Source organism: Moschus berezovskii, chromosome 6 (assembly GCF_049115385.1).
Source record: "Moschus berezovskii isolate FMDL1 chromosome 6, NW_MosBer_1.0, whole genome shotgun sequence".
Taxonomy (NCBI): domain Eukaryota; kingdom Metazoa; phylum Chordata; class Mammalia; order Artiodactyla; family Moschidae; genus Moschus; species Moschus berezovskii.
The window spans coordinates 48568019-48587133 of NC_142465.1; the positions used below are offsets into that span (position 1 = coordinate 48568019).

The 19115-nt window shown below is 36.4% G+C and overlaps 1 protein-coding gene across 5 annotated transcripts in view; it reads right to left on the reverse strand.

The window, feature by feature from the left end:
* The window catches only part of FRS2 (fibroblast growth factor receptor substrate 2), a 113769-nt gene that overhangs the window by 36978 nt on the left and 57676 nt on the right, over nt 1–19115 (reverse strand). For all 5 annotated transcript variants that reach the window (XM_055396714.2, XM_055396715.2, XM_055396718.2 and 2 more), the window contains 2 exons: nt 15811–15906; nt 14822–14864 (listed from right to left, as the gene is read on the reverse strand). In XM_055396714.2, the coding sequence (XP_055252689.1) occupies nt 14822–14864; nt 15811–15867 (100 nt within the window). In that variant the 5' untranslated portion in view covers nt 15868–15906. Of the gene's footprint in view, nt 1–14821; nt 14865–15810; nt 15907–19115 lie in introns of those variants that run through there.

The following is a 19115-nucleotide window of genomic DNA, read 5'->3' on the forward strand; positions in this document are numbered from 1 at the left end:
AATCCTATTTTGGAAATCTGAGAGGTGAGTATCACAAAAAGTTTTCATAATCTTTGGAGCAAAATATATTCTGATAATCTCATTCAGCCATAACAGGGGAAATTTTAATCAACAACAATCAAAATAAAATACATCTGTCCCTTAAAGGGAAGTGCCAGTGGAATCAAACAGACTGCATTTTGATAAAGAACCTCTTAAAGCTATAATCGGGGCAATTTGTGTGTGTCAGGCTTTCTGTCTAGGTTTGGGGTTGTTTTTTAAAAACAGATTTTAATTCTTTATTTATGGACACCCTCACTCTCAGTTGATAGTTAGCATGTCCTAGAGCTGTCACTTAATAAACACATACACACATTTCTTTGTTAAGTTTATTCTTTCAAATCCTAGACTCTGGATTCAGACACCCATACCTATTAGGAACAGGTGCAAAAAAAGCCCCTCTACTCAGAGACCACACATTTTATGTTCAAGAACATAGTCATAACTTCACAAGCTTCTTAATGGCAATTGTAAGCATCAGAAGACTCTTCTGCTTACTTTCCAATCTTTGGTCATGTTTAAGAAAGTAGAGGTTACCAAAAAAGTGATCTTCAGGAATGGTGACTGAAGGAATTATCACTGTTATCACTTCTAATACCAACGAAGATACATACCATTTTCATCAAAACTGAGACACAACTGATTTTAAGACTGAATTTTGTATCCCACCAAGAAACAGAAGGTGTCAAACTACAGCATGCCACTGGTTGTAAGATACACCCAAATTTCAGTGAATAAAGCTGGAAAACGTCCCTTGGAATCAATGAAATACCACACAATCAATGAAGACTATCAACTAACATGGACAGGGAGGCCTGGCGTGCTGTGATTCATGGGGTCGCAAAGAGTTGGACATGACTGAGCGACTGAACTGAACTGAATGAAAGGATGTTTAAAATATCTTTTTCTTTATGCCTTCCTATACACCAGACAATAGTTACAATCAAGTAACAGGATTTTGGGGGCTTCCCAGATGGCGCTAGTGATAAAGAACCTGGCTACCAATGCAGGAGACATAAGAGATGTGGGTTCAATCCCTGGGTCGGGAAGATTTCTAGAGGAGGGCATGGCAACCCAATCTGGTATTCTTGCCTAGAGAATCCCATTGACAGAGGAGCCTAGTGGGCTACAGTCCATGTGGTCGTAAAAAATGGAATACAACTGAAGCAACTTAGAATGCACAGCAGGATTTCAGTGTCTAAGACCCAATACTCTTTTGAGCCGTGATAACTATCTGTCCAGAGAACAATCTTTCATTGCAGACTGCTGGTAACTATTTTCTCCATCTTCAAATGGGGAACTTAAGAAAAAAAAATCAATCAATCAAGATTTTACTGAAAGACAAATTTAGAATTTTTAGTGTCCCTGTCTACAACTTTAACAAAGACAATATGCACTCTCTCCCTAAAGGTGGGTTTAGGGAGAGTAGGTTTGGTGGGTTTTTCTGCTTCAGATTTATCTTGTTCTTAAACTCAGAATATCAATCATCTGTGATAAAGAGAATTCTGAAGAGTTGTATTCAAAACTATAGCTAAGGTCACCCGGGCTATTCCCTCTCAGCACAACTTATGATAAAACAGAATTTGAAAGCAATGGCTAGAATATCTCATTTCTTTTTTAAAAAAGACAAATGAGGAGAAACAAATCTCTATGGAAAACAGAATTTCTAAGATGTTTTCCTCTGTCACACTTTCAAAATGCTTCTTCACTAGTACTGACTGTACTACCTTAAATTCTCTTTAAAAAAAAACAAACCAAACCCCACCCCAAGAAACAAACCAAGAACTCAGTTAATTCAACAATTAGCTACAAAGAATATCAGTCTCATAAAATATTCTTGTTAGAGCCTTACAATTTTTAATTTTCCGCATGCAAATTCCAAATTTGAATTCTCTGAAACTATTAACCCTGCTAAAAAAAAAAAAAGGTAGAATGTTTCTAAGGCAAGAATTTTAGTCCTCATATAATGAATAAATGACCTACACCAGGTCTGCTCTCTGAATGTATTTTGAAATACCACATTAGAATCTAAAATAATGCTTCATTTTAAGCATTCTAAATTCCTCCAACAGAAGGCAGTATCAATCTATGATAATGCTATGATATTGTGCAAACATGAGCCTTAGAACTAGAAAGAGCTGAGTTCTTACTTAACATCTCTGAATCTATGTTTCCCCTTAGGCAAGTTAAACACACCACCACTGCCTAACTCATATGATTGTTACAGGTTTAGAGGCTGCTGCAGAAATCTGGAGTCTAAATTAGAGTAGCAAACAATGAAGATGGAGAAAGAAGGATGGATCAGAGCAATACTCAGAAGCAAGCATCAGCAATACTTGCTAAACAACTAGACTGGGAAGAAAAGCAGGAGTCAAGGAGCACACCTACATTTCCACTTAGTTAACATCCATTCAAAGAGCTAGAAAACACAGGAATGACACAAGGTTTAGAGAAGCAGACAGCTCAATTTTGAACATATTGTAATGCCTATATACCCAAGTGGAAATGCTCAAAAGACAAACAGAAATACAAGTACAAAGGCAGAAGAAAGATCTGAACTGGAGATAAGGATCTAGGAGTCATCAACTTATGGATGCAAGGCAGGGGACAAAATGAGATTGCCCCAATGAGAAGAAAAGTAAGACCTAGACAAACTCAGAAACACCAACATTTAAGGAAACTACAGTGGAAGAGAAGCCCACAAAAGAGAGTGAACAGACACTAAGAAGCAGGAAGAAAATCACCAGTAATAAGGTATCACAGGAGCCTAAAGAAGACAATGATTCAAGGTGAGATGGGATACAGGGAACAGTCTAGTATCAAACAGTAAAGGAAGATTTAGTAAGTTAGTTTGGAGAAAATAATATGTAGCAATGAGGAGGAATAAGTCAGCTGTCTTTAAGCTTTTTGTTTTACGGTATAATGGACTTAACTTGGACAAAACCACAGGCATCGATGAGAATAACAAAGATTTCCATCAAACAAAGAACTGATTTTCCTTTACATGTTGAGTTCTTTCTCAATCACTACCAGTGTTCAGTAGTTTCTGCTACTGGTTAAGAATTTGGATGAGATGACTTGAGTTTCTTACAATTGAAGTAAATTTCAAAAACTAAACTAAAAAATACTTTGCATTAAAAAGAACACAGGGAAAGATGTAAGAAAAAAGCTTTTAAATACTTAGAAATATAAAGTAATGGTTCTATGGAATTTTAAAAACCATATTCAATTAATCCTAAGCAAAATGCAAAGAAAAGATAAAGGAAGAAAAACGAGACAGAGGTAACCCCAATGAGCAGCAAGATAGAAAAACTGTTAATCATTTTTTGTCCATTTCAAAGTTGTTTACAGTCTTGCCTGACAAAAATCTTGCATGGCTTCCCCTATTCCCCGGAAAGTAAAAATTAAAGACTTTTTTAACAGCCTGGCCTACAAGGTCCCAAACACTTTAGTATGGTTTCCTGCCCTTCTGACTCCATTACTGATCACAGGTGCTTTGCCACTCGCCCCTCCACTCTGCTCCAGCCACACAGGCTGGCTCCTGGCTGTTTCTGAATACACTAAGTATGCTCCTGCCTCAAGGCTTCTGTAATTGTTCTGTCTGGAACACTCTTCTGCCAAATACCCACATAGCCTGTTCCTTACTTATCTCAGGCCTTTTCTCACAAGCCAATTCTTAGAGAACTCTCCTGAGCACTCTGTAGAAAACACCTAAACCTTTCCTCCACAACAGCAACCCCTTTTCCTATTACACTGCTTTGGTTGGTGGTTTAGTCATTAAGTCGTGTCCAATTCTTGTGATCCCATGGAGCCCACCAGGCTCTTCTGTCCATGGGATTTTCCAGGCAAGAATACTAGAGTGGGTAGTCATTTCCTTCTCCAGGGGCTCTTTCCCACCCAGGGATCAAACCAGTGTCTCCTGCATTGCGGGCAGATTCTTAACCAACTGAGCCACCAGGGAAGCCCTATTACACTGCTATGTTATTCGCCAAATGATTATTACCAGCAGCAATGCTATATTTTAATTTCTTCTTTGATTCTTCCCTAAAGCCACAACAAAATGTAAACTCTGTGGGGGCAAAGACTGTTGTCTTCACTGCTGTATCCCCAGTGGCTTGAGAGTGCCATATACATGTTAATTGCTCAGATAGTTTTACTTTGGATGAATAAATACCCTATTATTGGATAATGTCTCACATTAGCAACACACATATGATAAATGCTGCCCCTGAATTTCTACAAATATTAAAACATATCGATAAAACTACAAATAATCTCATATTTCTACTGGTTAATATATTATTTAATAGTTTTTGTTTTTCTCCTACCAGTTTTATTGAGATATAATTGACATACAGCATGTATAAGTTTAAGATGTATGGCATAGTGATCTGACTTATAACATGAAATGATTACCACAATATACTGAACATTCACTTTCTCACAGATACAAATAAAATACTTTTTTTCTCCTTATGATGAGAACTCTTAGCACTTACTCTCTTAACAATTTTCATGTATAGCATTCAGAGGTGTTAATTATATTTATCACATGGTACATTACATTCCTAGTACTTATCTGTCTTCTATCTCAAAGTTTATACATTTCAGCTACTTGAATTCTTTAAAATAGAGCTTAAAATTATCACTTAGATTTGTGTAAACACTGACAGTCACTTCATGAAAAATGCTGTGAATTTCAGTATATAATGCCACAAAATTTCTCTTAGAGGTAATGCTATCATGTGGTTTAAAAGTGGGCAAGTATACTCACAAGATTCAAACTGTATCAGATGTCTTCCTTTACATATTACATAAAGACTGCCATCTGGATTGCAGTTTTTATACATGTGATGCCTAAAGAGTCTATCTGGGCAAGTCAACTGCCTAAGAGTCATTATCCAAGCTGTATCAATTCCTCCGAGCTAGGTCAGTCCTTGAAGTTCCTGACGTCTTGGGATGGGCCTACTTGAAGGAGAATACTCTAGGACTGAGACTACTGTTTATCTTAACCTTCAAAGGTGCCTAACATTAACTAGTATTGTCTTTGAATATCAGTTGAACTACCCGTGATGTGCAATTCCAAAACCATTATCTTTGGTATTTCTATGATTTAGTTACTTGGGAGTTACTTCAGCTAAAAAAGGAATGCAATTACAAAAGTGGAAAGCACAAGTTTGGAAAATCACAGGCTGCTGAAATAATGATTACACTATTAACAATATATTAATTTCTTCAAATATTTTCTTTCTCTGCATTAATTCATCCAAAAATCTGTTTAAAAATTCAAATAATAAAGGGCTTATCTTTTTTTCTATTCATCTACAAGTAAGCCAAAAGTAAAGCTAAAAAAGGCTGTAAATTCCTATTATGATAAGGCTGAAATTTGTTTAAGTTTGGGTTAGCTACCATGCACATTTTCACTTTAATTAAATTATTAAAAAATAACATGTTTTTATGTTATTTTAACAAATAAACATTCGTTAAAACTAAGTATGACTTAGTTTGTTAAAACTAAGTATGACTTAGTTTGTTAAAACTAAGTATGACTTAGTTTGTTAAAACTAAGTATGACTTAGTTTGTTAAAACTAAGTATGACTTAGTTTGTTAAAACTAAGTATGACTGATAGAAAGGGAAAATATTCAGAATATATTACTCTTCCTTGTTACCAGCCAAAAAATATGTGGATTGGAGGCAACAAATGTTGTTTTCCTAATGTATGGACCCAGTAACACTTGCGGTAGTAATAAAAAAGATAACAATTAATCATTCAAGTCTCCAAGGCAAAATTGTTCTGAAAATAGAAAAATAAGTTACTTATTTGAAATCAACATCTCTATATAAATTACTAAAACTAAGATTATATTAAAGAGTCAAGAAAGAACTTCTCGGCAACAAATTACTCATTCAAAGGTGTTGTCAATATTTCTTACAAGAATTTTGGTTGATTTAAAGATTAAAAATTTTTATGATAGTAAAGGACTTAGATTATAATAAACACAACTTTCTAACATTTGTGAGTAGGCTTTCAGCTGGCAGCAAATGCAGAGTAATAAATGTTGGGCCTGTTTGCAAGAACCAGTTATGCAATATCCTCAAGCCAATTACTCTTTTACTAGATTTTTTAAAACTTTTGTTGCTCCAGGAGTAAAATATATTTAAGAGTGGAATATGAAGAAAAATCTGGTAAAAGTTGTGAAGCACATGCTTTCTGGGTTTAAAAAAAAATTTGAGGGTTCAGTAATTTTTTAAAAATAAACTTTATTTTTAGAACAATTTCAGAAAAAAACTGAGAGGATAATACAGATTTCCTATATACCCCACACCCAGAGTTATTTATTAACATTTTATATTGATCATAACTCTGTTACAACTGTTGTTGTTCAGTCCCTCAGTCTTGCCTGACTCTTTGCAACCCCACTAACTGCAGCATGCCAGGCATCCCTGTCCTTCACCATCTCCTGGAGCTTGCTCAAACTCATGTCCATTGAGTCGGTGATGCCATCCAACCATCCTGCCCTCTGTCATCACCTTCTTCTCTTGCATTCAGTCTTTCCCAGCATCAATCTTTTTCTAATGAATCAGCTCTATGCATCATGTGGCTAAAGTATTGGAACTTCAGCATCAGTCCTTCTAATGAGTATTTAGGATTGACTTCCTTCAGGACTGACTGATTTGATCTCCTTGCAGTCCAAGGGACTCTCAAGAGTCTTCTTCAACACCACAGTTCAAAAGCATCAATTCTTTGGTACTCAGCCTTCTTTATGGTCCAATATTCATATCCATACATGACTACTGGAAAAATCATAGCTTCGCCTAGATGGACCTTTGTCGGCAAAGTAATGTCTCAGCTTATTAATATGCTGCCTACATTTGTCATAGCTTTTCTTCCAAGGAGCAAGCGTCTTTTAATTTCATGGCTGTAGTCACCATCTGCAGTGATTTTGGAGCTCAAGAAAATAAAGTCTGCCACTGTTTCCATTGTTTCCTCATCTATTTGCCACGAAATGATGGGAATGGATGCCATAATCTTCGCTTTTTGAATGTTGAGTTTTAACCCAACTTTTTCATTCTCCTTTCATCAAGAGGCTCTTTAGCTCTTCTTTGCTTTCTGCCATAAGGGTGGTGTCATCTGCGTATCTGCGGTAACTGATATTTCTCCCCGCAATCTTGATTCCAGCTTGTGCTTCATTCAGCCCAGCATTTCGCATGATGTGCTCTGCATGTAAGTTGAATAAACAGGGTGACAATATACATCCTTGACATACTCCTTTCCCAATTTGGAACCAGTTTGTTGTTCCATGTCTGGTTCTAACTGTTGCTTCTTGACCTGCAAACAGGTTTCACAAGAGGCAGGCAAAACTTTCCACCATTTATTGTGATCCACACAGTCAAAGGCTTTAGTGAAGTCAATGAAGCAGAAGTAGATGTAATTCTGCAATTCTCTTGCTTTTTCTATGATCCAATGCTCGTTGTCAATTTGATCTCTGGTTCCTCTGCCTTTTCTAAATCCAGCTTGAACATCTGGAAGTGCTTGGTTCACTTTGAAGAAGTACTGTTGAAGCCTAGCTTAAAGAATTTTGCACATTATTTTGCTACCTTGTGAAATGAGTGCAACTGTGTGGTGGTCTGAAGAGTCTTTGGCCTTGCCCTTCTTTTGGGATGAAAACTGACCTTTTCCAGTCTTGTGGCCATGGCTGAGTTTTCCATATCTGTTGGCATACTAGTATAGTACTTTAACAGCATCATCTTCTAGGATTTGATTCAAATTTCTTGGTTTTTACATAAGTCTTTTTGTGTCAGGATCCTACCCATGATACCACATTACATTTAATCATCATATGCCTGTAGGCTCCTCTTGGCTCCACAGTTTCTCAGATTTTCCTTGTTTCTGATGACCCTAATATTCCTGGGGAATACGGGTCAATTATATTGTTGAATGTCCCTCTAATAGGACTTATCTAATGTTCTTTTTTTAAAAAATTCAATTTAACTAAAAAAAAAAAAAAAAAATCCATTTCTCCCACCCTCCACCCACTGCCTCTGACAACCACTGCACTCTTCTATCTATGAGCTGGGCACGGTGAGGTGTGGGTGACTGGTTTCTTTGTTTTTAGATTCCACATATAAGAAATTCTTTTACTGATAAGTCTTTTACTAACTTCCTTTACTTAATGCCCTCAAGTCAATCCATGTTACAAATGTCAAGATTTCTTTCTTTTTATGGCTGAATAATAATCCATTGTATATAAATACCACTTTGTTATCCATTAATCCATCATGGACACTTACATTATTTCCATATCTTGGCTATTATTTCCATATCTTGGCTATTATTTCGATATCTTGAACATGGGGAGGTGCATATATCTTTTTGAGCTGGTGCTTTTATCTTCTTCAGATAAATACCCCAAAGCTAGATCATATGGTAGTTCTTGGAGAAGGGCACAGCAACCCACTCCAGTATTCTTGCCTGGAGAATCCCATGGACAGAGGAGCCTGGCAAACTACAGTCCACAGGGCTGCAAAGAATCAGACACGACTGAAACAACTTAGCATGCATGCACACAATGTAGTTTTAGTTTTAATTTGAGGATCCTCTATACTGTTTACCATAGTGGCTGCAACAATTTACATTCCCACCAACATACACAAGGGTTTCCCCTTCTTCCACATCCTCACCAACATCTCTTAATTCTAGTCTTACTGATTAGTCATTCTAGCAGGTGTGAGGTGCTATCTCATTGTGGCTTGAATTTGCATTTTCCTGATGATTAATGACATAAAGCATCTTTTCATGTACTTGCTGGCCATTTGTATGTCTTCCTGGTGAAAAACGTCCATTTGGATTTTCTGCCCATTTTTTAACTGGATTGTTTTTTGCTATGGAATTATATGAGTTCTTCATATATTTTGGATATTAACCCCTGATCAGATATATGATTTGCAAGTATTTTCTCCTACTCAGGAGGTTGCCTTTTTTGCTGTTGTTCCGTGATGGGTTTCCTTTGCTGAGAAGTTTTTAGTCTGATGTAATCCCACTTATTTTTGCTTTTGCTGCTTTTGCTTTCAGGGTCAGATACAAAAAATCATTACTAAGACCTATGTCAATAAGATTCCCAACTAGACAACGTATCCTTAGTACTTCCAAATAATTCTAAAGTTAAAAGTACAAAATAAACAATTATCAGGAACACCTCATTCACTTGGGAAACTATTATCACAGTATACATGACTGAAAGGGATATGTCAGAAAGAACATGTATCTCAAGATAAATTTTTTTATCAACGTGAAAGTATAAGCCTGTTGAGCAAAATAAACTCATTCCCATTTCATCCACCACAGAACACCCTTCCCTTTACCCAAAACACACACATAACATATACACAAGGTAAACATTTTAAACCTAAACTGTAAGCCTCTGGCTCACATGAAAACAAAGCTATTTTAACCACACACAAGCTCCCGCACTCAGACTTGTGGTTTCTACATGCTGCCCACACAGCACTCTGTGAGCATGTGATTAGGAGGAATGATGCACAATCACACCACATTCCTTCCCTCAGCTCACACATCAAGAACTTGCCCTCTCAGCGGCATTCTTCTCCAAACAGCCATGGTCACCTTAGCAACCCTATGCTCCTAATATGGACAGCTGCTCCATTTAAAGTCAGCCCTTCTTGGCAGGGAAAATGCTTGTTCTTCAAATTGGGGGAGAGGAGAGGTTTTCCTTTCAATACACATTGCAGGGGTTGATTTAACTTGATCAGCACTTTTGTTCTGCGGCAGCAATTTGTGTTGAGCTTCAACCTACTTTGAGTTTTGCTTTTTGGTTTTTAATCTAAAACCAAATGGCTAAAAAATAAAATCAAAGCAACTAAAATGGAATTCTCAGAAAGAGTGGAACATGAAACAAAAAGGTACATGAAATAACTGCATTTTATAAAAAGATACAGCTATCTCCGTTTTTGAAAGTTAAAATTTACTTAATCTGAACCAGAACATCTGAAGCCTTAATATACAATAAGAAATCAGTCAGGAAGACCTGTCATAGACTATTTTTGAACAACAACATTGCTAAGCTTCAAAGTGCTGTAACTTCAGTCCATTTAATAGGCTATGAGTCGATCTGTTTCCCTTTATCTCTCCACCTACATGTGAAATCTTTCCACAGGCTCAAATGTAAACCAGATATTGAACCAAATGACTAGTATAATTCCAGGACCCTCGAAACCTGGAATGACCTAGTACAGCAATGGATTACTCAAAACCAGCCTTGATCTGTGTGTGTACCACTAAGGCCGGGCCTGAACCAAAGTAAGTCTCTCAGATTAAATATATAGGTTTATGATACAGTTTGCCTGACTTTCATACTAAAAACATATTATTGGGGGAGGGAAAGGGCTACCATATTCTGAAATATGTGAGATCAAATTGTTTGTTCCATACCCACAAAAGGAATCTAATTCCCACTGGTCAAAATTAAACACTTTATTTTTAAGTAAAACAGGCATGTTCAAACTAAAAAAATTCACAGTATTTGTGTGTTTGTTCTAAGTTAGAAAATTGCTGAAATAATTTTAATATGGGCAAAATCCATATAAATTTATTAAGTACTGTTATAGTGAAGGTTAAGTTCAATGAATACCATCTACATCATTTACTGGTTATATTTTTGCGTGTATATGTGTGTTTTTTATTACATCTTTTATACAGAGCAAAATATCCACTGATAGGGTGGCAATGTAGATTAGTAAACAGAAACTAAAGCTGATTTTACGACTGGTTTCCTTATTTGTAAAATGATAATACTATTTGTTCTACTGATGGCATGTGTTAACGTAACAATGTAAAAATAATGAAATTATTATGCCATACAAAAACTTCCAAAGTTTAAGAGACCAGACAAAGGGACTATATTCCCTGAGGTCTAATTCCCTGAATTGCTATTTTTAAAAAGAGTCAAGGGAGTATTCAACAATGAATGGAATACCAAATCAGTATCCATTTCAAGAGGTTCCAGTCTTCCAACCAAAGATTTTACAAATATTTAAGTGCTGACATACAAATAACTGCTGCTGCTGCTGCTAAGTCACTTCAGTCGTGTCCGACTCAGTGTGACCCCATAGACGGAAGCCCACCAGGCTCTCCCGTCCCTGAGATTCTCCAGGCAAGAACACTGGAGTGGGTTGCCATTTCCTTCTCCAATGTGTGAAAGTGAAAAGTGAAAGTGAAGTCACTCAGTCGTGTCTGACCCTTAGCGACCCCACGGACTGCAGCCTACCAGGCTCCTCCATCCATGGGATTTTCTAGGCAACAGTACTGGAGTGGCTTGCCATTGCCTTAACTACTTCTTTTAAAAAGCCTCAATATTGGCTTTTAGCAGATGTGAATTCCCTGACCCTTTTCCATTCCACTACTGAATTAATTCCACATTTCCTCCATCCCCTAAGATCCTCCTTCCACCAAAAAAACACTGCTCCCAAATACCTCATTATCTTTTTCCATCTGATAGAAGCCCCTCTCTCATATGATCAGTGCTGTCATTATCCTCCTTAATGTCAGGGTCCATCTTATCCCCTCCTAGGAGTTTCTCCCTCTCCCCTCTTCATGACTACAACGCACATCATCACCACAAACTGGGAGATTCCGAAGTTTCCACTTATAGTATATAGTTAGGGGATCCAAGAGAAGTTACTTCTGCTGACACTGTGCTTACCACAGATGAAAATGTCTCTCTGCATCTCAAACTTAGAATCTTGCATTTGTACTGTTCTTACTCTGTGTTAAGATTCACTGATGGGGATTCAAAGAACATGATTCTGCTTCAATGAAGTAACAAAAAAAAGAAGATGAATGTTCATATATAATTTAATGCAGAAATTAATTAACAAGCAATAAATAATGAGCAGATTCTCTAATATTACTGGTATTATCTTTGAACTATTGGGCTTTCGCCAGCTAATATTGAGACCTAAGCATTTTAACATACTGTTTCTAGGAAGGAAAAAAAAAAGTATGCTTCTCTTAGGCCCTACAATCCTTTTCTTTGAAAATTCTAACAGACTCCTAGATAGACACTCTTCTAAATAGATGTTTATATTTCCTATAATCTTCCACAGGATCCTAACTTCTGTTCTAATTCTTAACTTCAATTCTAATATAAAGAAATAAGCATAAACTGATCTTTACTTAAATGAAACTTAAATGTTCATTTTATGTGGCTTGTACCTTTAAGAAATTTTACATCTAACAAACAACCTGGAATACAATGTACCAGTTGGACAAAACAAATTAGATGACTTCTCAGTCAGATCTTAGGAAAAAAATAAGAAAGAGGAAGGTGGAGGGGACTATAAGAATCAGATTAATACCTAAAGTATTATTAAAATATATGCATATAAACTACTAAAACCTTTAATAAGATAAAAACTAAAGGATACACAACAAATACATTTAAAGGTCACTGATATAGGGGCTAGTTAGAAAATGGAACAACAATGCTTTAATCAATCAATGATAAATGAATATGACACAAACAGAGGAATATCGCTAAGTCACTATTCCTAATCGTGAGGTTAAAAACTAGTACTTTAGTATTGAATAAGATAATCATGTGACTGCTTAGATACATGGCCTCTGTCTCATCATTCAGTAATCATTCATCCCATCAGTGACCACTACTGAATTATTACCACTTTATTTAAATCCATGGTTGTCTGTGGGTCCTTTTTATCACCCTGACACTTCAGGACATGTTCCCATTTCAGTATAGTAGTATTTTGTAAGGATTACTTTTTCTTCAGCTCTCAGCTTGACACTTTTCTTTTTAAATGGCACTCCAAAATAAGGTACAATAGCTAGCATAAAAAAGGTGCAAATGTTTGTGCATTTTAAATTCTGTATGCACCTAAATTATGTTGTGTCTCATAAGCAGCAACACGTGTTTTGATGTACAACTCTGAAGTCAACATGAAATCCTCTGCCTTTCCTCCTTTGTCTTCAGTGGAGAGCAGAAGTTAAACCTGTGTTACAGGACTGTGGCAGGGTTACGGGGTATTCCCCAGGCTTAGCAACGGTGGAGGCTAGACTGCTACCACTCCTCTGTCTGAAGGTAAAGGGAAGTGTCACTGCCAGGAGCTAGAGGAGTAGTGGCAGAAGAGGGCCTCTTGACAGAGGCAACAACAACAGACTGGTACTGCAGACAAAGCCATCCTCTTTCGTAAGAAACAAAAGTTGCCCCAAATTTTAAATAACTTTTAAAATTCTGATAAAATATATGTAACATAAAATTTATCATTTTTAAGTGTAGGGTTAGCAATAATTTAACTTGTCATGTCTTTTTAATACCTATAACTGTGTAGCAGAATGATACTATATAAATGTGAATAATCTTTTTAAGATTATATTTACTCTAAAAAAATTATGAAAACATCTGGATACGTACAAAAATATAGATCTACTGAATACATATAGGGGAACCCTATGGGCATAGACAACATATATATACACAAGATATACATCATCATTGTATCATACTTTTTACTGATGTCGGACATTTAAATTTTATTTGCCAAAAGAACAGTGTCAAAGATGTAACAGATCGGTTTACTAAGATTAAATTTTTTGAAATTTCCGTTTTAAGCATTGTGGTCCAGGAAAAGAAGGATCTGGATCTCTCCTGAAGTACTGCCTTTCAGTAACGCCCTGGAAGATAAGACAGTGCTATTCAACGGTTCAAGGATCCCCTCCCTTAACCCTCTATAAGTAGAAGAAAAATGTAAGGAAAAAGAGTTTCACGAGAAACTTGGAAATGAAAGCTTGGTAATTCGCTCTCCCTTCCTCCTTATCAGCTAATGGGTCCCCTTTATTTTCAGTTATCAGGATAAAAACTGACTTGATTAACTAAATCTGTGGCAGATACAAAAATAGGTAAAAAAGATGTGTGTTGAGTGTGCGTGTTCCCCTCAGGACAGAGGATACTGAAAAAGGAGAAAAAATGAGAAAGTTATTTGATCTGACAGGTTGAATTAATCTATAGTGATCGCTACTACCTATGCCAAAAGTTCCTGAGAAAACTTAACCAAAGTTCTTAATGCTGCCAAGCAATTGATTTTAAGTTATCTGGTAGAGGGTAAGCACACTGATAATGAAATTTTACTATCTATTCACTTGAACATTTCATCCTTTATAAATCTAGAGAGAATAATAATGTATATCAATGATGATTTAAACTCCACTGTAAAGGTGATCATTCAGAAATTTTTTTTTAAATACTAGATGTTGCTCACTCTGTTACTACTTACCTGGTAGGAAGCATTCCACTTTTTAAATAAAGGAGTTATACATTTTCCATAGATAGAAGCATAGCTAATAATCTCCTTTAACTTACAACCCCTAAGAGAGTTCCAATGAACCCATCTAAGTGAAGCCACTTAGATACCACTATCCACTGAGGTAAAAGGGCCTCAATGAAAAAAAGAACTTTTTACTCAAAATGGTTAAACCTACTCCTAAAGATGCTGGGAATGAGCCCTGACTATGAAAAGCAGTATTTGAGTTTCAAGGTGACTATTTTAATCAGATCCTTTTAATCCTAACTTTAAATAAGATAACCTGTGTCCTGCTAGCAAATTCTGAAGTAGTAAAAGAAGTGCCAATAAATGTATGAGAATCTTGTAATAATTAAGACATGAAATAAGTATGGGGAAAGGATAAAAAAAAAATCCAGAGCAATTAAGCCTACATTTATTTTATTATTTTATTAACAATGTCTTACCTTGTGGAATTCTCTTCTGAGAAAAATAGATACAATTTTGTCCCTAAAAAAATTTCAGGGAGAAAAGTTGAAATGTTAGTTTCAACCAGAAAGTCTTCTGAAAATGAAGTTACAAAATGCTGGCACATTTGGATTATTACAACATTTGGTATTAAAAAGCTTAAGAGACATTAAGTCTCAAATAATAAAAGCCTTTATTATCTTCATTAAAACATTTATTATAAAATTGACTATTGTATTATAAAAATACTTATGATTCTACTGACAAATCATTTTTGCTAAGTACATAATAACATACATAATAATGAATGACATGTTTTCATAGTCTAAGACATCAGTACTTAATCAGATTTTACTCTTGCCAAGATTTGATATTCTAAAGTGTACTTTTTGTTTTAGCTATAGTATATATGTCATAAAATATATCTCTTTAATATGTAACATTCAGAGGTTTTTACTGTAATCACAAAGTTATGCAACCATCATCACCACGTAATTTTAGAAAATTTTAGAAAATCTAGAACATTTTCATCACTCCAATAAGAAACTCTGTACTGACGGGTATTTTTATTGCCAGGAAGAAACATCTTAACAAACTTAATTTTAAAATATATACAAAAGGCATATTCTTTACAACACTATTATCATAAGTTGTTTTTCTTTTTAATGTGCAGAACAAAGATCAAAAGGGAAACAAATATCTAAAAATTTTAAGAGTGGCTGTATTTGGACAGCAGTATTACAGTGACACTTTTTCTTATATTTCCTCAAAACTAAAATTTTATATTACCTTTATAGCTCTTAAAAAGGTACAGCTAAGACATACATTTTCTAGAGCTATATGCTTGAATTTGTACAGCAATCCAAAACAAAAACAAAAATACAAGTTGACACTTTTTTTAAAGTCAACTATATTTTTTATTAAATGTTTTTCAAAGTAGACAAAGTAAGTATAAAGCTAAAAAAGAATTTTAAATGTATACACTTACTAATCTGGTTGAAAAGCCACAGCTGCATCTTACTTTATGACAAATTGACTGTTTCATCACTTTTGCATCTGGGCATCTACTTCTTAATGGTCATTTCTGAAATAAAGATGTAGTAATTAAGAACATATTATAACAAAAATAAGAAATCTTTAAGGACAATTACCTAACTAGTGACTACAGGGAACGGTCAAAAGAGTTCTTAACCAAGCTTCTAAAAAAAATTAACAGGGTTGAGGATGAGGTGGGAGGGCCCCAGAACGAAACCGTTATGTACACACCTAGTATAAACATCAACAGTGTTTTCAGTCCTCAACCCCTTTCACCCACCAATCTTGCAATTCCTAAGGATGCCACTTATCAACGGGAAAACGAGAAAAGAAGAGGAATCCTGAAGTTGCACGTTTGGCTTTTGGGCCTTTTCTTTGGCCTCGCCTTGCAGCTTAAGGGATCTTAGTTCCCTGACCAGGTATGGAACTCAGGCCCATGGCAGTGAAAGTGCTGAAGCCTAACCACTGGATAGCCAGGGAATTCCTAAAATTGAATGTTTGAAAACAAGAAAATAATTGCTTATTTATTAAGCGTGTCTATTTTCCCCCTCACATCTACAAAAACCTAAGCTCCAGAGCAGATTTTTCTCTCGTTATTTAGTGCTATCTCTCGCGCATCTAAGACAATGACTGTCATGCTCTAAGTGCTCAGTAAACAGTCACAGAAAGAATAAATAAAATTATGAATGATTAATGTTAATTGATGAAACATTTAACCTGACAGCATGTCAAAGTGGCAACATTTCAAAACATCATTTCTTCAAACATACACCATTAATGTTAGTGCTGACTACTGAATACATCATTATATTGTTTCTTTTCTCCAACAAAGTCCACAACTAAAAGACAATCAAGACATGGACCCCAAGCTTCAAGGAACAGAATAAAGCCATATATTTTGTGATTTTATTACTGCAACCTCTGGGTAAGACTCCTAGAAGAGAATTGCTGGATATGCAATTTTCCTAAATGTTGCCAAATGGCGTGGATGAGGGCCTTTTTCTCTTTAAACATGTATGCTCTCTGTTGTGGGACTTCCCCTGTAGCACTAGTGGTAAAGAACACGCCTGCCAATGCAGGAGATGGAAGACATGCAGCTTTGATCCCTGGATCTGGAGGGTCCACTGGAGAAGGAAATGGCAACCCCAGTATTCTTGCCTGGAGAATCCCAAGGACGGAGGAGCCTGGTGGGCTATATTCCATGGGGTCACAAAGTGTCAGACACCACTGAAGCGACTTAATACTCACGTTCTCTGTTATGGAGACAGCGAGGAATATAAGAAAAAATCTTTTATATGGGGTGAAAACCTGACTGATCTCAAGAAAAACCTTCAAGGAACCCCGCAGTACCCAATACTTCCCATCCTGTAGCTGAATTAGTATTCCACACAATGCTGCTCTTTCAGTAAAAAACTGAGGGGAAATACAAATATTACTATAAAATTGCTTTTCTTCCTTTCAAAAAACAGTGGAAGGATAAACCAAAATCCTTTTTAAATAATTATCTATAGAGAAAGAGAAAGCAGGTTGTAGAAGATAGGAATGGAAGTTATTCTTCTCAGAATATATCTCACAGTTTTTACTCTGAAGACATGTTTTAAAGTCAGATGAACATCAAATGATAATGACATTTTGAACATCAAAATTATAACGTCTACCACTGACTGAAACATTAAATGTATTTTTAAAAATCCATCATCATCTTTCACAGTTACTAGAGCAAGAAGTAATTACCCTGAAAACTAATAATGGAAAAGAACCAAGTATCCATCCTGCTGTTCTTACATGAAAGGTACCCCAGAGTAACCAGATCATCAATAAGTGAAAGCAATCTTTTATAGGATTTCAAATAATGAATGTAGAAAGAATGACAGAATTATAAAATACCCATTTTACAATCATTAATGAAAAAATAAAACTAACATTTATCCTGGGAGTTTCAATTTCAAAAAAAATCCATAATATTACCACTTCCACAACCTCCACTCTTACAATGGTCCAGGCTGTCTTAGTTCTCATCTGCATTAATAGTTCTCCATCTGATCTCCTAGCTGCTTCCCTTGCTCACCTCAACAAGACAGTCAGACTAGTTCTTTTCAAAAGAAAATCAGATCACAGCAGTCTTCTGCTCAAATCCTCTAATTGAGTCCATCTCACCAGTCTAAGAAGATTCCCTGGTTGTTCAGATAATAAAGAATCTGCCTGCAGTGCAAGAGACCTGGGTTCGATCCCTGGGTCGGGAAGATCCCCTGGAGAAGGGAATGGCAACCCACTCCAATATTCTTGCCTGGAAAACTCCATGGACAGAGGAGCCTGGTGGGCTATGGGGTCACCAAGAGTCAGACACAACTGAGTAACTTTCACTCACTTCACACCAATCTAAAAGCCGAAATCCTTACAAAGACTGTAAGGACTATGATCTGATACTTCCCTTCCCTATCTCCCTAACCTCACCTCCTACCACTCTCCCTCTTGTTTACTCCATTCTAGCCACACTGGCCTCTTTTCTTAAACTCATCAAGCACATTCTCACTTCGACACTCAGGAGTTGTACTAATTAACTCCTCCTTTACTTCCTTTAAGACTTGGTTTTTAAGTCATCTCATTAAAGAGATATACCCTGGTACCCTGCTGCTGCTACTAAGTCGCTTCAGTCGTGTCCGACTCTGTGTGACCCCACAGACGGCAGCCCACCAGACTCCTCCGTCCCTGGGATTCTCAAGCCAAGAACACTGGAGCGGGTTACCATTTCCTTCTCCAATGCATGCATGCATGCTAAGTCGCTTCAGTCATGTCCGACTCTGTACGACCCCATGGACAGCAGTCCACCAGACTCCTCTGTCCATGGGATTCTCCAGGCAAGAATACTGGAATGGGTTGCCATTTCCTTCTCCATTTGGTACCCTAGGCAAACCCGAAATATCTGCCTTGGATTTCATTATGTGGCAGAGAATATGTAAGAAGTCAGTCAAAAATTTTGAAGATGATAATCACTGAATCAATGAAAAAGCTGACTTAAAACTCAACATTCAAAAACTAAGATCTTAGCATCTGGTCCCATCACTTCATGGCAGTGAAGCAGTGACAAATTTTATCTTATTGGGCTCCAAAACCACCGCAGATGGTGACTGCAGCCAAGAAACTGAAAGATGTCTGCTCCTTGGAAGGAAATCTATGACAAACCTAGATAGTGTATTACAAAGCAGAGCTGTCACTCTGCTGACAAAGGCCCATATAGTCAAAGCGATGGTTTTTCCA